Here is a 21,798-nt window from a genome sequence, read left to right on the forward strand (position 1 = left end):
CAACTGTTCTCTGCAGTGCTCAGGGCTTCCCCCTAGAAAACCCTCTACAAGGGAAGTTAAAGAGTAGCCTGTTATAATGGGCTCTGGGTCTCCCACCTCACTTCAATTACAATAGTTCTGCTTTCATCCAATTTACTTATTGAGCATGAGAATTTTTTTATTGGTCCTCAGCTAAAAATAAATGTTTGAAAAATGCTGGACAATATGATCTCTGAAGGGCCCTTCCAGCTCCGATGTTCTGTGATTCTAAGCAGGTGGAATATTTTTGGTAACATCTTTTCATTCATCAGCATAATTGGGAGTGCAGGAATGCCTGCCAAAACATAATCTATATCTAAATAAAATCTTCTGTGTACAAAACAATGGCAATGAAGGACATTCAGAAAAGAGCAGGCCATGTGGAAGGACTTGAAACAAACAAAGCACAGATTCCTGTTTTGCAATTCTGGCAGTGCCTGGGGTGTCAGGCCGGGGAAGGAAGCCCGCCACAGCTTCACCCAGCCTCTGCTGTTGTAGAGCAACCAATGCAAACTTGGGAGTGAGCTGAATCTGGGTCCATCATGTGTTGAGCACATCTGATGTTTTGAAAACTTTCAATTAGTTTTCATTAGTATTCATAAATTGGAAAACACACTGAAAAACCCAGTCTTCTGGCTTCTTTTGAGAAACTGGAAGGTATGACAACATTGGGATTGCATTTCAGTAGGACAGCTATTCACTGGAGAGGAACAGTGACTCTTTTTTCTCTGCATGGGCACGTCAGCTTCACTTTGCTGCAGGTCCTTACTCCTCATATTCCTGACCCTGAGGCCAGGTGCCAGCTGTCGTGTGGGCCTGTGCTTGCACCATGTTCCCCTATTCCCCTACCATTGAAAGCAATGATAAATGAAACGTCAATTATTTCCTATATCCCAGTCCTTACCCAGAGTGGAGAAACAAAAGATAGACTGAGAAAGACATGCCTTTCTAGAAAAACAGGGTAGAGGTGGCATCCCCTTCTCCCAGGGGATATTTGGCAATGTCCAGAGACTTTTTTGGTTGTCATAACTAGGGAGGGTGCTACTGGCATCTTAGAGGATAGAGGCCAGGGAGAACAGAAAAATTAGGTTCCATCCTGATGGATCAAGGATGACAATAATGATAAAACTCTGATATGGGTGTGGTGGCCTCTATGGCTCCACTTGCCCCAGCTTGTGCTCTTATGACCCTCATAAGCCCCCTGTGAGGGTGCTTATTTCCCCAACTTAGGCCTGGTGATACCAGGCCTCACAGCCTGTAAATGTCAGAGTAAGGCCCAAAGCAAAGATGTGGCAGTCTGTTCTGGGCTTGGGTCCTTGGCTCTGCCTTGGGCTTTGTGAGCCAACCTGCAACCTCCCTGTTACCCAGTATGTACTTCTCGTAGCTCGAGTCTGATGCTATCAGCAACCACAGAACCCAGACTGATCATCTATCCACTGCTCTATGCTTCCCTCACAGTGGATGGAACTCGCTGGAAGGGGCATGCAACTGCTGCCTAAAAAACCCATGGGAACTGGCAGACAATAAGAGGTCTGGGGAAGCAAGAAGTGTAGTCTGAAGAGGGAACAAAAATTAAATCCAAGAGATGGGCACAAGTTAGTACTTGTAGGAAAGTCAATATCCACACCCAGGGCAGAGCAATTTAGAATCAGAGAGTCAAGGAGGGACAGAAAAATAAAAAATTCATTATTGTTCGTCAATCCATCCATCCATCCATCCATCCATCCATCCATCCATCCATCCTTGCAGCACATATTTATAGAGGAGGATTCAGGCCATGAGCAAGGTTTATGGCCCCTGTCCTTGTGGAATCAAAACCACACTTGGAGGCTTCCAGCTGTTTGATTTCAAGCAAGTTACTTCCTTTTCTGAGTTTCCTGATCAATAAAAGGATGGGGGAACAATTCTGTCTTACAGGAAGTGATGTGAAGATTAAATATAATCTTCTTAGCATGGGCCTGACTCAGACTCTCAATAAATGTCTCCTTGATTCCATCCCTCCCTCCACAGGTGTCATTCAGGTAATCACACAGGATTCCTGCAGCTCCCTGAGGCAGAGACAGCTTCTGGGGTCACTTTTCAGCTAAAAAGACCCTCTCATCTTTCAGAGAGCTAATTCTTCTCATGAGGTTGGAGTATGTTTTGTGGACCATGCTATACAGGATGCAGAATGACCCTCCAATCAGCAGCAAGCATCCGTGTGATGTGTGAGCACGTGAGTTCCCATGACAGTCCTGGTCCCTCTTATAAATTTCCATTTGGATCTGTAACCCATTGGGGGCATCAAGCAGAAGCATATTCACAGCTGCTTGCAGGGCTGGGGGTAGATGTGGGTATGGGGAACCCCTCTTATTCAGAGTATAATCGGGCACTTATTAAGAACCGGGGTGCACACAGTAATGAACTGTTATTTCATGCTCCCACTGCTAAAACCCCTGTGGCCCTCCAACAGATGGTCTTCAAGAAGGAGTTTGGTGCATGCAGATGTGAGTATCTGGATGTGTGTGCCTACTCACCAAGCTTGTACCACATATCACGGATGGAGAAGCCAATTAGCCGTCTCATGTCCCCGTACCTAGGAGGAACAAAAACCTCTGCTTCAGGCACCATCTCAGAGGATCTCATGCACCTCCCCCTCTTCGGGAAATCCAAAAATGCAACCTACTTATTCAGGATTTTGTTGTACTTGGCGTGTGAGAACTGCTCCAGCTGCAGAGAATCCTGGGTGATAAAAGCCACTGCCAGATGAAAATAGTTGTTCCACAGCTGTAAATGAAAGAGCAGAGAACAGTTATGGAGAGGGTCTGAAGTGGGAAGGCATAAGCGCTGGGTAGTGTGAATAATTTATGAAGATGGCAGAAGACAGAGGCAGAGCCAGTTTAATTGTGCCCACTGCAATTTTCTAACTGGCACTCACTCTGAAATTAACATCCTGGCCAAAGTGAGGACAATGGATGGATTTCTCTAGGCGCTACCACGTCCACTCTCAGACAACAAGATTTGGGAGAGGAGGAGAATTTTAGTTTTTTTTTTGTTGTTGTTGTTGTTGTTGTTTTGTCCTTGTGCTTTGTTCTGTTTTTTGAAAGACAAATAACTTGCCCCAGCTGGGTGCCGTGGAGAGCTGGTTCTTGCCCTGGAATTAGAGGGTGACGAAGGGTAAGATAGTTCAGGGATTCACAGCCTCTCTGGAAGTCCTCCCTAATTCACCTGACAGCTTGGAGGACCAATCTGAAAACCATTCTGTCTTAAAATATTTTGCCTTTACTTTTCCCTTAGTTCTATGGTTTCAAAGTGTGGTTGCCAGATCAGCAGCAGCACCTGGGAACTTGCTAGAGAAACAAATTCTCTGACCCCTGCCCAGACCTACTGAATTAGAACCTCTGGGGGTGGGACCTTGAAATCTGCAGGTTAATAAGCACTCAGGTGATTCTGATGCACGTTTCAGTTACAGCCCCTGCTGGCCCAGCTGAGATTCAGGCTTGTAAGGATTTCTGCATGTACCTGATCTGTTGGTGCTAACCCACTCCACCAGCTTGCAGTGAAATAGAGCAGGTAAAGGGGTCAGCACATGGTGACTGCTCAAAAGATTAGCCACACTGATGGCAATATTGATACAGGCTACAGAACCAGAGATATTACAGATCCACACCATGGATCTACAATCCATGGATTCATCATGGAGCCTCGGTGAACCTGTCTGCAAAACTGAGGTGACTCTGGTACCCACTGCAGAAAGCTGTGATAAAGATGACACAAAATGATGTGTTTAAAGACATGAATCACAGTAAGAGCTCAAAAATCCTTGCTAGCCTTATTGCTGTTGTGCTTTTCTTTATTCCAGTGGTTTCTTTGGTACCAAAGCCAGTGATACAGCCTAGGGTTTTGGTGCTCAAGGGCAATTGTTGCAAGATGCCAAGGTCCTACAAGGAGCATCTGGGAGACAGTTTTGCTGAACAAAGCCCACCCACTTTAGGCCCCTCTCAACAGTGTATGTAGCAAGAGGATAGGCAACATTAGCTAGAGAAATCATCTTGCCATCAAGACCTTCATCCTTAACTCAAAGACGTTCATTCGTGTTTGCAGATGGCCAAGACTATGAAAGAGGCAACTCTTCCACCGATAACATAACATCATCATTGCTGCCCAGAGTATGACTTTCAAATCTGTTTGCGGTTCCAGTCTTTGAAAGAGGCAAAACAAGCACTCTCATTTTACTATGGTCCAGGAGCTTTCTCATACATCTTCCTTTCATCTCTCAACACTTGACAGCTCTTATTCCTCTATTATAGATGAAGAGACTGAAGCTTGGAGAGGATAAGTATTTTGCCTAAGTCTCTCATCTTGTTATACACACACAGCAGAGCTAAGATCTGCACCCAGACCTTCTGATTGACATTTGGGGTTCTTTCAACACACCACGGTCAGTATTCAGCTGGGGATGCATTTAACAAATATTTCTGGAACATCTGCTAGGTGCCCTGGCATTGCCACGGTGTGGTGACAGAGCAGCGGTTACATAGACAGTGATCCCTGGCCTCATGCAGTTTACATTTTGTTGAGTGAATGCTTTTTTCTTTACTTGGACCTTTATCACCCAGGGCCCAAAAAAACAAACTGCTCTGGGGATGCAGTGAAGTGGCCTCTTGGCTCATGGCCCCCTTAAAGTCATCTCTCCATGCAGAGAACAGAAGAACCTTTTAAAACACATCAGATCATTCGAGACCAGCCTGACCAACATGGTAAAACCCCGTCCCTACTAAAAATACAAAAATTAGCCGGGCATGGTGGCACACGCCTGTAATCCCAGCTACTCAGGAGACTGAGGCAGGAGAATCACTTGAATCCAGGAGGCGGAGGCTGCAGTGAGCTGAGATCACACCACTGCACTCCAGTCTGGGAGACAGAATGAGTCTCCATCTCAAAACAAAAACAACAACAAAAAAACACATCAGATCATGCCACTCCCTTCCTCAAAGTCCTCCAAAGGTTCTTGTAACATTTGGAATCAAATCTCCTTGTTTCCGTAGCAACGTTGCTTATGTAAACACATGTGGCAGCTTGGGTCTCCTGTCCACATCCCCTCAGACTGCCTTTCCTCCCGGCATCCCAGTGACTTAGCAGCTTCTCCAGGGCTTTGCTTTGAAAATGTGCAGCTTTGGTCTGCTTATGTCCGGAGCTTACACCTTCTCACATTTAAGATGAGAATTTGAAACAACAAGCCAGGGCAAGAGAAAATCGTGGCCACAGGACATGGAAATGAGTGTTTCCATGAAAGTGAGAAATCTCTGATTTTAGGGGACAGCAAAAGAGTAATTAAGGTACATGGGAAATAGGTATCCAACAAAGCAAGTCAATTTACAATTACTTGTGAGAATAATTTCAGAAATGCCCCCTAATACATAAGACATGTCAAATATGGTTGAGCCTCTTGCCAGTCTTTATTCTACCCTGAATGAATCCATCAAAAAAACAATTTCTCTGTCATCCCATTCCTGATTTTTTTTTTTAATCTGAGATATAATTTATATACCATAAAATTCACTTTTTAAGTGTATGATTCTGTTTTTAGTATATTCACAAGGTGGTTCAAGCATTACCATTGTCTAATTTTGGAACATTTTCATCACGCCAAAAGAAACCCTCTAAGAGTCAGTCCCTCTTCTTCCCACCAACACCTTCCCCTACCCTGTCCCTGGAACCTATACAAGCATGAGGCATCCACCAGAGGCTTGGCACACACCAAGCACTCAGTAAATGCGATGGCGGTGTTGATGGTAGCACTGGGTGTAGAGTATTTGTATGCCCTGTCTTCTCCAACCGTAAGCTCCACAAGTACCCAAATCCTGTCTTGCATTTAGTTGTATCCCTAATGCCATGCTCAGCACAATGACTTGAATACAGCTGGGCTCCAGAATATATTTATTTATCAATTGCTATATTGTCACAGAAATTCTTCAAAAGGTCCCAGATTTTTCTGTCTGCCCTGCTACAAACTGCCTGGAAACGCTTAATACTAATGTACTGTCTGTCTCTGTGGATTTTCCCATTCTGACGGTTCATATAAGTGACATCATAAAATATGTGACCTTTCATGTATGATTTCTTACACTTAGTGTAATGCTTTCAAGGTTCATCCATGTTGTAGTACGGATCAGTACTTCATTTTTTTATTGTTGAATAATATTCTATCATATGGATATACTCATTTTGATTATCTATTGTTCCACTGATGGTCATTTGGGTTGTTTCCAGTCTTTGACTATTATGAGTCATAGCATTGACGCTATGCTGCTATGAACATTTTTGTACAAATCTCTATGTGGACATACGTTTCAATTCTCATGGAGTGGACCTGGTTTTGTTTTGGTTTTGGCTTCCATTCTGGAAGATCTTTATGAACCATGAGGCCATAGCTGTGCCTGATCTTCTTAGTGGATCAGAAATGGCACATCCAAGTACCTCACCCACAGCCCCTGCCCAGTTTTGGCCATGGGGCTCTGTGGGAATGACTTCTGGAACTCAGAGGAGGTTGTCACAGTATGTGGCTCTGAGCAGTGCTCTTAGAGGTGAGCAGTGCTCACAACTAGATATTGCTGAATACTTATAAGGCCTCTGCCCCAAGCCTTTCTCCACTCTTGTTCCCAAAGAATCAGATCCAAATGCATTCACCTGGCTTTTAAAGTCTCATACAATTTCCATGGTCCCCAGTGCTGTCTCCTTCAACAACTGCCCACCTAGGTGGCCTGGTCTGCTCAGACTCCACAGAGATCACAGGAGCATTTTGGTCTCCATGGCTTCACTCACAGTGGTTCTCATACCTGCAGTGACTGTGTCCTATTCTTACATCAAAGCTGGGTTCAAGACCCGCTTCCTTCATGAAGCCTTCCTAGACTGCAGGGCATATTGGGCCTGCCTGATCACTTCCTGATTTGAGGAGCACTTATTGCGTGCAACCATAGATGTTAGTCCACTGTTCTGCACCTGGCCTTGTGCTCCATTTGTTTCTCATGACAGCACTGTCTGATAGTCAAGAGCACATGTGTCAGTGTCTTGCAGACCAGGGTGTGAAAACCACTTCTATTGCTTATTAGCTGGGTTGCCTTTGGCTAGTGACTTGACCTTTCTGAGCCTCATTCTCCTCACTTGTAAAATACCCAACACAATGGTACCTACCATAAAGGACTGTTGTAATTACTGGATCAATAATTTGAGAATGAGGCATCCACTACAGGCTTGACACTAAGTGCTCAGTAAATGGCATGGTGGTGTTGATGGTAGCATTGGTTGTGAAGTATTTGCATGCCTTGTCTTCTCTAATTGTAAGCTCCCCAAGTACCAAGATTTTGTCTTCCATTTATTTGTATCTCTAATGCCATGCTCAGCACAATGACTTGAATACAGCTGGGCTCCTGAGAATATTTATTTATCGATTGCTGTATTGTCAGAGAAATTCTTCAAAGGGTCCCAGATTTTTCTTTCTGCCCTGCTAGAAACTGCCTGGTGATATTTCTACTAAGTGCCTAGCTCAGCTGACTAGGGGAAGCTACAGTGTCTCTTTAGCAAAATGCACAGGTCTCTTTGCCCTGGGGAAGAGATGAGGTGATTTCTGATTGGGAATTTAATATTTTGAAATTATAGGACAATAGAGTTAGAACTGGAATAAATTTAAGTGTCATCTGTTCTGACTACCATATTGCACAGAGGTAAAGAGTAAAGTCCAGATAAGGTAAAAGACCACCCAAAGTCATACTGCTAGTGGGTATAATGAGAATTTAGTTACTTTTAATTAACTCTCAAAAAATTATAAAAGTAATATACACACATAGTTAAAAAATAAATGATAGAAAAGATTAAATGGGAGAAAGTTATTTTCCATCCTACCTTGGATCCAAGTCTAATTCCCCAGAAGAAAATGTTAACAATTCCTTGGATAGGCTTTCAGAATTTTTTTATGCATAAACAAATGTATGTATAGACATCTTTTTTAAAAGTCTGCTGCCCTTGGCTTTTTTCTCTTACCAATATATCTTGCATATGTTTCTATATTAGCATATACAGATCTGCTTCATTCTCTTTTATTGCTACATTGTATTCTATGAGGATGTACTTTAATTTTAACCAAATTCCCTATTTATAGACATTTAGCTTGATTCCAATTTTTTTTTTTTTCGCTAGCAACAGTGCTGTAATCAACACCCTTATTTAAACATCTTTATGCATGGGAAACTACATTTGTAGTATACATTCCTAGAACCAGAATTTCTAAGACACAGGGTCTATGCATGTTTAATTGTTGTTTGTTTTTTGCCTTTGTTTGTTTTTATAGATACTGTCAGGTTGCCTTCCAGGGTTTCAATTCAATGACCAGTTCCATTATCATGGACAAGGTACTCTGCCTTTCTGAGTCTCAGTGACTTCATCTAGAAAATGAGGACAATAGTATCTAAAGGGTATGGTTGTAAGGACTAAATGAGGAAATCACTGGCTAGTAAACTCTCAGTCTTGCAAAAGCCTTCTCCATTCATCCAAGCAAAGTAGATTCACCCATTATCCACCCATATTATATCCTGTTCACAACATCTATGTCATATTTTAAACAAAATCAATTTATTTTCTGTCTCCTCTGCTGGCTGTCAGCATCAAGCAAGCAAGAACCTACTTTTTAAATTCACTCTTGTTTACACAGTATTGCACATCACGTCTGAGCCAGCATGTGCTTGGGAAATTATTTTTTGAATGAGTTCATTAGTGAACCAAGCACACTGCATGCATTCTGGTTAAATCCTCCCAAAAAAAACCTATGAGATTTGTATAATTATTCTCCCCATTTTAGAGATCAGGAAACTGAGGCCCAGAGAGGTTCAATATCTTGCCTGACATCACAGAGCTACAAGATGGTGAAGGTGGCATCTGAATCCAGTTTATCTGACTCCAGGACTTGCATTCTTCACCACCCTGCTCTTCTGCTGAAATCACTCTTCTCCTTTCTCAGTGTCCTTTCAGCTTTGTTGCTGGTTAAGGTTTTCACTGGTCCATCTGATGTTTATAAAGACTACAGTCTTTACAGCAGAGAGATGAAGGATTTTTTAATCAGAATCAAGATTCTTTCTCAGTGACCTTGAATCATTATTTATCCCAAATTCAATAAAAAAAATAAAGCAGCACGCAGTCGTGCTGAAATGCAGTCAGCCTGCCCTCTGCAAGGCAGAGGCACAGCTGTGATGACCACTCTAGGGATGCTTCTGATTCTGGGAGTGGAAGGTCCCAGGTGTGGACTCAGGTAAGAAATATCAGACAAGAGGATGTCTGGGGCCTAAAAGCTGAAGCAGGCAGGGCTGGGGAAACTGCACCCAAGCATGTGCCCACAGCTCTGCCTGGTGGAACCATCCCACCATGAGACCCCCCTGTGGTGGTGCTATGGGCGGTTGCAAGGCTTTGATGACTGCTCCCTCTGTGTGTGTGTCTCTCCCTCACCTGTTTTTGCCATCACTGTTTACATTTCCCATTATAAAGACCAAGGTGGCCCTCATGCCTCTACTAATGGCTAGAAATATTCTAAAAGTTTTTCATTTCATAGGATATCAAAAATGGTTCCCAGGATAGGCTGGTAATCCAAAAATGCCTCAAGGCCTAGGCAGAAATGGCCACACCTAGAGCCAATTACAGCATCCCCAAGGAGAGAGAATGATCTCAATACCAAACACAGTGCTGCCCAAGACAGAGTCTTTCTGGAGCCCAAGTATAATCTCTGATTCCAGGGCCAATCAGAGATTTCAATATGGAGAGTCTCATCTTCCAGCCAATCATCTCAGAGCTCTCTATCCCAGTGCCAGTAAGAACTAGAAAGGGCAGAGAGTGCTTCTGGATCTAAATAGAGCTGCCTTAGGGAATCCAAAGGCACCGGGTTCCTAAGAGACAGAGCAGAAGAGTGAAAAGAGGATGTGCTTTGCAGACAGGCCTGGGGTTGAATCCCAGCAGCCCCATTTATTGGTTAGATGACCTTTAACAGAAAAGTCAATCAATTCTCTGAAGCTCAGTTTATTCACCAGTGAAATGGGTATATCTCAACCTAACAAGATTATGATGAGAATCAAAATTTTCTAAGTAGATGCCAATAAAGTTAGTCACTCTCTTCAAAAGCCTGGATGCTAGAAGATGGATTTGTATAGCCTTCTATCAAGATTCCAAGATCCTTGAGGGTAGGGCAGTGTTCTTTGCTTCTGAGTTCCTTGAAGCATGTTGCAATAGTCTGGGCCCATAAGAATTGCTCTTAAACAAAAATTCTTGCTGATTTGAATTTGAAATCCTCTCTTGGTCTTCCCTGACCACATGAACTGATGCAGACACCAAGGACCAGCATCCTGAATAGGACCTGGAATGCAAGTGATCTTAGCCGCAAGCAGAAAACACCATTTTTATAATTCCCAGTTCTTGTCACCTACAGAGTGGCAGTCACCAAGCTTCTTACTTTCTGCCCTTTGAATCACAAAACCACAGTTCTGGGAAAGATATTAGGGATAATCTCATTGCACCTGCCCCTCCTCTGGTCAGTGGCTGCCAAGACAGGCAGCAGTCAGTGATAGATGCTGTTCCTGCTGATATTAAATGAATAATTAATGAGACAATAAGAAGGAGACAAGGCGTGTTCCAGGCAGGTTACAGAGAACAAATCCATTCTTACACAGGGGGAGGAAGAGGTAGGAGAACAAAGATAAGGTTGGAAAATGATCCTGTTCTTGGGTACTTTTCAATAAATAGCTATGGAAGCCTCATTAGGAAAAGAGACTTACTTTATTTTGTAATGTTGGCCACTCTTCTGTTTTACAGAATCTTGTGGGTGTGACAGCCCCAGGCAATGTTGTGGTGACCAGAAAGAGGCCTCCTGTCCTGTTTATCAAGGACTGACTTGCATTCCCAGCCCTGACACATTTAGGGGCATGATCATCATAATCATTATCCAAATAATAAAATTACTATTATTATAATGAGCTAACACTTAGTAAATGGCTGCTATGTTCCCAGCACTGTTCTAAATGCTTTATGTGAATTCACTTAATCCTCACAACAATCCAACGATATAGCTGCTATTAGCATCCTGATTTAATGTTGGGGAAACTGAGGCACATAGAGATGAAGTAATTTGTCTAAAGCCACTCAGCTTACAAGCCCGTACTTCTCATGTATGAAACCCTCTATCTCTGAGAATCTCTCAAATACAGATTTTCTTTCAGGAAAACAGGATATAAACCTAAAGGAATGCCCTGAAGGACTGAAGTTGAGCTTCTCTTAGAAAATATCCATCTAAGAGCACAGAAAAGAGTGAAGTCAGGAAAGCAAGTTTGAGGCTGCAATTGCCGACACCCACAGAAAGAGATGAACAAACTAGCTCATAGTTATATGGACCAAACCCTGTCACCTCTGGCCCCTAGGTATGGTGTTCCAAGTTGCCCCTCCCAAAAAGCAGAGACTTCCCTCAAGATACCAATGACCAGAGCCTGCAGGCCTCTCAGCCACATTTGGAAGGGAATCAAACATCTCTCCTGATTCAAACCAGCTAAAGAGATATGCTTTGTTCCCGTGTCGAAGATTTATAATGCCGGGAGAAACTCTCACCCAGATCCTGTCGGGCAGTCAACCCACTGCAGGGGTGAAAGTCTGTATCTGGCATGTGGCTGTAGTCATCTGGGTGGGCCTTGGTGTCAGCCACCACTGTGTTCTGGTCCCAACTTTGCACTGATGTGCTCGGTGACACCAGGCTATCTCCTTATTATCTCTGAGTCTTACTTCCTGCCTCCTTAGAGCAGAAAAAATATTAGTAATAGTGGCTAACTTGTAGGGTGGCTGTAAAGGCTGCAAAAGATAATGCCCTTAAAGTGCTTCTTGTGAGATCTGGCATGTATTAACCATCAGAAAATGGCAGCTACTCATTTTATTATCGCTCTCATTGTCAGTCAGTTGCCTGATTTGAATGCAAGGTAGTTCAAGAGACTTGTTCAAAGATCCTGTTCATCCTCTCAACAAATACTCATCTACTCATAGGCTGGTGCTCTCAGCAGGGTGAATCTCACAGGCCTTAGCCCAGACATCACCTCCTCAAGGAGACCTACTATGTGCCAGGCACAGAGCATAGAGTTGTCGTGTGTTCAAGGTCTTTATACTCACGAGGCTTAAGTTCTATGGGAGGAAAGAGAGAAAATATGCATGTAGACAAGAAAGATGATTTCTAACGACATTTAGTGCTATGAAGAGACTCCAGGAAGCCACATGGTTTTACATAATGACCATGGAGTGAGTGGGGGTGATCCTCAGGGAGGAGTCTGGAGGGGAGGCCTCTTTAAGGAGGAAGTATTTGAACAGAAACTTATGGGACCTTACAAGTAGATTCTCCCAGCAAGCCCCTCATCACATTCCAGTTCTGGAAAAACCCTATGAAGTAGAAAGGGTAGTTGTTGCATTTCACAGATGACTCACTTGAGGCACGGATACAGTCCAGGCCTTGCCTGAAGTTGCTCAGCTTCTGAGAGGCGAAAGCCCAGAGAGGAACTGAACAACTTAGGTGGGCAAGGAGAAAACACCAATATTCCAGTTCATGAGCTCAGTGCCTCCTACCCCCTAAGTCCCCACTGGAAGAGATGCTAGGGATCAGAGACTTCCCTGGAGGGGATCCTTTTGTGGGGGGCCTTCCCTCTCACATCTCCAGGCAGAGGCAGCAATCTGGACTTTCCCACAGAGTTTGTGCTTCTTGGGCCTGGACCTGGGGCAGGTGTGTCATTCTGTTCGCCCCAGGCACATACTTTTAGGACCCTGAATCTCAGAGGTCCCAGGTCTTGGCTGAGCACTAAAAATGACTTTCGAAGGAATCAGGAAGCCACAAAGTTGTACTGGAGAATTCGATTGTAAATCATTTTTCATTATCTATGACTGGCTGCTCTTTTGGCTCCAGAGAATAGAAAAGTAAAAAAAAGGTGATACATTTTTAAAAGATGGTACAGACTCTGACAATGAATGAATGCAAATCTCCTTGTTAGCATAAGAGGCCATTATACAGTCACATTTGCATGTGATGATCAGTTGATGACTATTTAATCAAGGCCCTGGTTGAAAGCCTGAGAATTTTCTCCCCCAGCCACAACCCTTCGTGGGAATCCCCAGAGAGACTGGGACAGCTTCTGTGGGCTTTGGGATGTGTCTGATGGAGCAATCAGCCCAAGATGTCAGAGACGCCCTGGGCAGCTCCAAGTGTAGCTCTAGTGCCTCCTACTCACCTGGAACTCAAAGTTCGTGTGTTCTAGGAACTTCTGGTTCATGGTTTCTGCAAACTTGTTGATAGCTCTCAGGAAGACCCTGGAAGAGGGCAGAAAATTACTAGATAATCTGAGCATGATCCTTTAGGTTCCTTCATCCTTGTGCCAGACTAAAATTCCCTTACCCTCTTTGGGGAGAGGCTCAAAGGTCAAATTACTGATTTAGAGAGGTCAGCTAATGCAGATTAACAACTATTCACACTCTAGACCCGGGGCTGTTTGCCTTGCAAGAACTCAATAACTGTTTGACTTATTTTTGAAAATTTGCATTGTCTTATGTTTAAGATATTACAAGCTTATGGCAGAAAATTCATGCTATCCAGAAAAGATCTAAAGAGAAATCACCCCCACATCCCCAAACAAACAAATAAACAACCTGCTACCACATGGTATCACCTAACGAAAACTGTCATCCACGTTTTGATGAACATAATTTCAAAGGTCTCCCTACGCGTATATACACGAATGATATTTTAAGGGTATCATTTTGATAAATGGGGCTAAACAACAAATGCTGTTTCACAGCCTGTCTTTTTTACTCAACAATAAATTGTGTGCTTCTTTCATGCCAATGAATGTAGATATATATCATCCTTTTTAATCACTGAAGAGCATTCCACTGTATGGATGTATCACAGTTTGTTTAATCCATTTCTTATTGATGGATCTTTTTGCTTTTTTTTTCTCAGTTTTTTCTGTAATAAACAATGCTCCAGTGATCACCCTTCTGTGTATATCATATACCTCCTATATATACCCCTTCTCCACTGTTCTCCAAGTAACAATACTGTTCAAATGGGCCAGGTGCGGTGGCTCACGCCTGTAATCTCAGCACTTTGGGAGACTAAGGTGGGTGGATCACTTGAGGTCTGGAGTTCAAGACCAGCCTGACCATCGTGGTGAAACCCTGTCTCTACTAAAAATACAAAAATTAGCCGGGCGCTGTGGTGCACGCCGGTAATCCCAGCTACTTGAGAAGCTGAGGCATGAGGATCCCTTGAATCCAGGAGGTGGAGGTTGCAGAGATCTGAGATCATGACACTGCACTCCAGCCTGGGCAATAGTGAGAGTCTCTCTCAAAAAAGAAATTAATAATACTGGTCAAATGTCATGCATGTTTCACATTTTGGTACTTGTTGTCAATTTGCATCTCTCCTTAAGTGTCTTCCTGTCCATGTTGTTCTCTCCTTCCACCTTGCCAAGCCCTTCTGACTGGTCTTGCAGCCTCCAGTCTCTTCATCCTGAAAAGCTCCTTCCCCTAAAGGACAGCTCCATCATATCAATCATTGACTTCATGGCTCTCCACTGCCTACGGGGTGAGTCCAAGCTCTTTCTCTGGACCGTCTCACCCCTCATGATGGGACCCCAACCTTCTTTTCTAGGCTTATTTCTTGCTAGTACCCTGAGTTTCTAGTATTTCCCAAATCCCTCTCTATGTTCTTTCTTTGTGTAGAATGTCCCTCGCCTTCTCATCTATGAAAGTCAGGATCCTTCATGGTCATTATCCTTCATGGTCCAGATCGAGAGCCTTCTTCATTTAGTTTTCCATCATCCCACCAGCCTTAAGTGACTGAGACCACCCCCATTCTCTGAGGTTATTTCTGGCACCCCTCTTATGAGCACACTTTATATCCAGCTGTCTGTGTGCAGTCGCATCTCTAATTTCAGACTATGAGCTTCTGCAGGGCAGGGTCTGCTGCACCCATGTGTACCCCAAGGGATCCTCATTGCAACTCCCTTTCCCAACGTTCATCATGGTCTACGATGATTTACTTGTATGACTCAGTAACATCTCTCTTCTTTAGTAGATTCTACTCTTCTGGGAATCACAGACTCCCTCTATGCTCTCACATACTCCCCAGTCCACATGACTTTAACTACTAAATTTGTATCTCCATCCCGGGCCTCTCCCCTAAACACCAGCTTGCACTCCAGGTCTATGATCTATACCCATACTTGAATAACTTTTTGGCGTCTCAAACTTACATGTCAAAAACTAAACTCCGGCCACCTGCCCTCCCTACACTCACCCTGAAATACTGCTTTCTGTAGTCTTCCCAACTAAGTTAAGGACAATTCTATTCTTCCAATTGCTCAGAGTGGGGTGAAAAAAAGGAAACAATTTTGGTAACGTCCTTGACTATGTCTTTCTCTCATATCCTACACCTGGACTTTACAGAACACATTTGCATATAAGAAGTGTCCGCTCCCAGGGAACAAGAAGGCTGGGTTATTTCCGCCTTAGCTGCAGCCCCTCACTGGTTGAAATTTGCCCCAATGGGCAGAAAGTCCCTGGTACTTCTGGCCTGTCCTGCAGGTGAGCTGAGCACTCTGTAGCCAGACAAAGCCCAGGGAAAGAAAGAAGTAGGAAAGCCTCAGGGTGAATGGGAAATGTCCACCAAAGCTGCCGGTGGATTTTGGGTGGTCCAAGAGTCGGTGGGTGGAGTATCTGCAGCATTTGCTACACCAGGCACTGCAGGGCCAGGTGTTCATTAAAATACTTTCATGACTGTTGAACACAGAAGGCAGTGTATCCTGGCACTGGGATCACAGGATTTGGACACACACACACACACACACACACACAAATGGGTGTGATTTCTGGCTCTGTTACTCTCCAGCTGTGTGGATTTGGAGCCTGTTAATATCACCTCTGAAGTTTCAGTCTCCTCCCTTGTGAAATAGCAGTAATGTAACCTTTTTCACAGGGTCACTAGCTGAGGTGGCTTCAGAACCCTCTGGACTGCCTCATTCTTCTAAAGGCAAGAGCCAGACAACAGGGCAGACAGAAGACAGGGATCAGTCAGCAGCCAGTTTTGAGGCAGGCAGCACCATACAAAAACAGAAATAAAAATCCCACGAAATCTGCCGCCCCATCAGGCTGTCACAAAGTGAGATTTCTTTGGTTTTGTTAGTCTGTTATTCACCAATATGTCTTGGAAACAACATCGTATTTTGTATTCTCCCCTTAAAGATTAGTTATCTGATCCCCCTGATGGAAATGGAAATGCATTGAATGGCTGTCATATTATATGTAAACATCTCAGAACCTTGAATACAATACCAAAGAGAGGGCTTTCACACATTCTCAGCACCAACAAAGCTATCAGTCATTCCAGTAACAGTCATTATTTTGGGTGTCAGCTTAAACTTGTCTCCAGCCTCAAAGGCCAGCCTAATGACCACGAATTGATTTGCCCTTGTGCTGATGATGGGGATTAGTAGCGGGTAAATCAAAGTTCCTCCCTTTCTCTAGAGTCTTTCATAGCCACACACTGGAAATCAGAATATCACTTAACTTTGGGTGCCCATGTTTGGGTTTGGAAAAGTAAGGCATTGTTCTTCTCATTTTTCTTATTTTTTAAAAAACAATAATTGGCCAGGCACGGTGGCTCACGCCTATAATCCCAGCACTTTGGGAGGCCAAGATGGGTGGATCATGAGGTCAGGAGTTCGAGACTAGCCTGGCCAACATGGTGAAACCCTGTTTCTACTAAAAATACAAAAATTAGCTGGGCGTGGTGGTGCGTGCCTGTAATCCCAGCTACTTGGGAGGCTGAGGCAGGAGAATTGCTTCAACCAGGAAGTTGGAGGTTGCAGTGAGCCGAGATCACACCACTGCACTCTAGCCTGGCAACAGAGCAAGACTCTGTCTCAAAACAACAATAATTGTACTTAAAGCCTAAGCACTCATATAGTAAAGTGGGTTAGGACGAAAACACACTCAACTCTATTACTCTCAATAATGAACTTGAATTGTTGAAAACAAAGTTCGTTATCACATCTCAACCTCGCACTTGCTGTGTCTCGTCTGTGTTGCTTAGTGGCTGTATAGGAGGAAGAACAATCCCAACCACGGTTTTCAACTGTCTGCCAGGCTCCACACTAGCGCTTTCCATGGATTCTTTCCTCTGTTGCTTTTGTTTTTCTAATGCTCACATATCTCTGAGTTAGGTATGGTTTCCACTTTAGAGACATGAGTTTAGGTAACTTTCCCAATAGCCCAGCCAGTACATGTAAAATCAGGATTTACATGAAGTTACACAGCCTGCAGAATCTAGGTATTTAACCACAGGGCAGTTCTGTCCACAAAGACATCTCTGTAATTCTGTTCAATCCAAGCCATGAGCTCACTTTATTAATAATGACAATGATGGAAGTATCAATTGCCATAATTCATATGGCCTGTGCTAACAGTTCTACAAACGTTATTTCATTTAATTCTATAAACTGAAATAGGAGCTACTGTTATACCCATTTAACATAAAAGGAAACTGAGCCTTAGAAAGAGCAAATCATTTCCCCACATTCAAACAGCAAAGAAGCAGAAGAGTCCAGACCCAAACTCAGGTTTGTCTTTCTCTAAAGTGTTTTCAGTTAACCAGAAGGACACACTGGCTCCTTGAACTTCCGGCACTGGCATGCTTCCACTCATGCCTGCCATGCACGCAGCCCTTCGCACTTCATCTGCATAATTCTGCTGCCTGCCTACAGCTGACTGGGTCCAGGGCCAACACGTGACTCAAAGCAGTCTTGTATGGGCTGGCCAGCAGCCCATGGGTCGTCTTATGGATATAGCACTGTGCAATGGAAATACCCAAGCCTGGACAGAAGTAGATCCATCCTTTCAAACAGCCGACAAGGAGGGAGAATGCAATCTGAGCCTTGAGCAGAAGCCATGGGCAGATGATTCCATGAGGAACCAGAAGCCATATGCGATAGAGCAGGGAACAGATAAGTCAGCTGTTGTGAGTAGGAAGAAGCTGGCAAAAAGAAGAGCCAAACTCAGGCTTGCTATCCTCAAAACTGCTCCGTGTGAGGCCTCACAGAGCCTGCTGGCTCGAGTCCCCAGCTTCCTACTTCTCTTCATGTGGCAGAACAAATCCTGGTGTCAGGAGGCAGCCGAGAATAAGCCTATACACACTACATGTACTACTCCCTGGCCCGGGCCCAGGAATGGTAGGTGCACACAGAGTCCTACAGGCGCTGCAAGCCTGCCAGGGTCACCTTCCCACTCAGCCACTCTTCTGAGCTGCGGCCCTGGGCTGGGTGGTTGACCTCTGTGAATCTCAACTGCCCCATCTGTAAAAGGAGCCATGTGTGAAGACTAAATGAGCTGCAGTACAGGAAGCAGGGGCCCAGTGCCTGGGCACACAGATGTCCTCAGTACGTGTCAGCTGTTGTTGTTATGGTTATCCTTAACTGCCGACTGCCTCAAAGTTCTGGGGCAGGAGGATACGAGGCTGATGATACTCCCATGTGACAACACAGCATGGACCCATGCCCACAGGCAGTATCATGTGGATAAAAGAGAGGAGAGGAGGCAGACGTGCCCTATCTGGTGAGATTCACCAAGGGCGAGAAAGGGACACTCCAAATCCCAATCCCCTGTCATTCATGGGATGTAGTTGATTCTACTGGTTAGAACTAAAGATAAAAGCATTGGCTGGGAGACACAGACATCCCTCCTCTTGAGCCACTGGGATATCCACTCTCCCACAGAGCCTTTAAGTGCCTCCTTTACAACAACTAAATGCTCCATGGACCAAAAGGTTAGAATGAACCGGCATATTCCAGCTCAGTGACAGGACACGGTTCACCCCAAGTGCCAGGATTACTGTATCGTTTCTGGGGGCCTGCTCCAAAAATGACTAAAGTTTGAATCAAGCTGGGATTTCAGGAGGAAATATTCCTTCAAAGCACTCCCATGGGACCCAGCACATGTTTCTTCCAGAAGGACCGTGTGGACAGCTCAGAAGGGGAAGTTGCCTGGCCAGGGCTCCAACCCCAGGACCCTGGATCAAGGCTGGACATCTGTGCATTCACCTGCCCATTATTTAGTCCTCTTTCTGGTAACAACTTCTAGATTTCCCTTTGAGGAACTACTCTCTCTGCTTCTTTCCTTATTCCCTGACTTTGTGGTTTTGGTAGAACTGACCACACCACCCACCCCCAGTTCCAAAGGCGGGCCATGAAATCCAAGCCTGACTTAATAGCACATTTCATTCGGCTGGCCGCAGAGGTCTATGGATGGGCACGTAGCTCAGGCCAGACCTTTGACGACTGGCCTCAGGATCTTTTCTGTACCTATAGGAAAAGAAGCCTTTTCATTCTATTGTGGTTGAAAATACAACAAGGAATATACCTGCAACTTCTAGAGCCCATTTTCCCCACTATGAAGACAGCATCTGCCTGAGAATAAAGTAAATAGAAGAAGCAGAGAGAGAGACACACACACGCAGATTTCCTACATTGCTATTTGAGCACCTGGATACATCCATGCCTGAAGCCACACCTCAGGGCTCTTTCAGTTATCTGTGCCAATACATTCTCTTTTTGCTTGGGCAAGTTTGAGTTAGTGTTTCCTCTTTCCTTTCCACTTCAGAGAATTCTGATTTTGTCTTTTTAACTTCTCCCCTTATTCTGCCCTCTAGAGATATTTCTATTTTTGCCAGACAATGCTTGTTTTTTTTAATATAAAACAAGGACAATAGGTAGAGGGAGCTAAAACTAGACACCAGTATAAGATGAAGGGCTTTCCATGAAAGAATCTAAAACAAATAAAAGAAGCCAAAGGAAGGCAGGGAGAAAGAAAAGAGAAGAACCAAGAAGATGCTGTTTTAAAGGAATTGATGGGCAGGATTTGAGAATCAAGTTCTGAGAGAGGCTTGGGGAAATCCAAGGAATATTAGAAATAAACCCAAGGGAATATGAGAAAAGATTAATGAATGTTATAATTTGGATTTTACTTCGGTGAAATAAGAAACGTAGCAGCAAAGACTGAAATTGTTTAGAATTACTTTTATCTCTTGTTGTGTTGGGCCATAGGACATCTAAGCTATACTTGGGTTACACTGATAGTCTAGGACATGTTAACGGGTATTATAGATACACACACAGACACACCAAATGCACATCCTATGTGCAAATGGATGGGCAAATGGAATGCTGTACCCTAAATCCTCCTCTTAGAAAAAAATCACATTAGCACATTAGCATATTAAAAGCTCGAAGAAGTCCTGCAGCATGGAAATCTGTTCAAAGCTGTTTAATTTGATGCTTCCTAAACTTATTTTACCATGTCACAGAATATATTTTATTATTTTTTTAAAATTAAAATAATATATTTTTAAAATGCTTTTCTAAGATCTCCTGTCCCAAGAGTTTAGGAAAGGCTTCAGAGATGAAGTATGATATTCTATCTGGGATTTGAAAAATGGAGAAGTTGGGGACGATTTTTTGAGTAGCTTCAAGATTGGTGTGGAGTCCTTCCCTGGGTTTAAAGATAGAAAGAAAGGATGGCTTAACACTTTAATTTCTTTACAGCAAGGAGAAATTGTCCCTACTTTAACTCGAAAGAAGTGATCTTTGAAGTGAGGGCTGGGTAAGGTAGCTTTATGGAAGCGGGTAGCAGCTCACCTGTTTTGAACCATGCTCATGGCCATCCAGTCTCCAGGGTACACGTTCTTTCCAATGAGGTCCTTGAACATGATGAAGGTCTCCATCAAGAAGTCCTGAAACAATGAAGCACAGCACACATGTCATCCTGTTTTACAGGAACTCAGAGCTTGTTGGCTGTTTAAATTTTTTTGTTATTATATTTTGGAGGGAGGAAAAGGGAAGGGACACAGCCTTTCATTAACTAAATTAAATGGAAGCTTAAAGATTGAATGCTGGAATGCTGTTTCCCAAATGTCAGTGGAACATGAACATGGGATGTGAAAATGCTCTCAAAATAAAGCACTATTAATTCCACCTTTGGGAATAAAGAAGTAAATGTACTCATTGATGTGGCAATTTTATAATCATTTTCCCAAATATGTATTTGAGAAGGAAATAATCTCACTGTATGAAAGCATCTCAGGTCATTGAGCAAATAAACTCTTATTAAAATGAGCATCTAATTAGCAGTGCTGTAAATACAGCTAATTCATATGTCACACACACACACACACACACGAGCAGATTAGATGAGACACAATGACGGGAACTCTTCCTCTCCTTTGAAGAGGTTCAAAGTGGACTTCAGCACCCTTCACTAGATTTTGCAGTGAGCCATGCTTTTTCTCCATCTTTGGAAAACACAAATTAAAGAAAAATCCAGAGGCCAGGCGCGGTGGCTCACGCCTGTAATCCCAGCACTTTGGGAGGCTGAGAAGGGTGGATCATGAGGTCAAGAGATTGAGACCATCCTGGCCAACATGGTCTCTACTAAAAATACAAAAATTAGCTGGGCATGGTAGCACACACTGTAATCCCAGCTACTGGGGAGGCTGTGGCAGAATAACTTGAACCCGGGAGGCGGAGGTTGCAGTGAGCCAAGATCGCGCCACTGCACTCCAGCCTGGTGACAGAGCGAGAGTCCGTCTCAAAAAATAAAAACTAAATAAAGACAAATCTGGATAGCTAAGACCAGAACCACTGGCACTGAGACCCTTTTGAGCTGGAGGTAGTGAAGTCATACCACCAGGGTGCT

General features: G+C 43.8%; 1 protein-coding gene across 5 annotated transcripts in view; it reads right to left on the reverse strand.

Moving 5' to 3' along the window:
- Positions 1-21,798, reverse strand: part of DOCK2 (dedicator of cytokinesis 2) — a 445,548-nt gene that overhangs the window by 71,251 nt on the left and 352,499 nt on the right. For all 5 annotated transcript variants that reach the window (XM_055285285.2, XM_063642612.1, XM_055285286.2 and 2 more), the window contains 4 exons: positions 20,742-20,836; positions 13,284-13,362; positions 2,684-2,784; positions 2,535-2,593 (listed from right to left, as the gene is read on the reverse strand). In XM_055285285.2, the coding sequence (XP_055141260.1) occupies positions 2,535-2,593; positions 2,684-2,784; positions 13,284-13,362; positions 20,742-20,836 (334 nt within the window). The remainder of the gene's footprint in view (positions 1-2,534; positions 2,594-2,683; positions 2,785-13,283; positions 13,363-20,741; positions 20,837-21,798) is intronic.

Source organism: Symphalangus syndactylus, chromosome 7 (assembly GCF_028878055.3).
Source record: "Symphalangus syndactylus isolate Jambi chromosome 7, NHGRI_mSymSyn1-v2.1_pri, whole genome shotgun sequence".
In the NCBI taxonomy this organism is placed as follows: Eukaryota; Metazoa; Chordata; class Mammalia; order Primates; family Hylobatidae; genus Symphalangus; species Symphalangus syndactylus.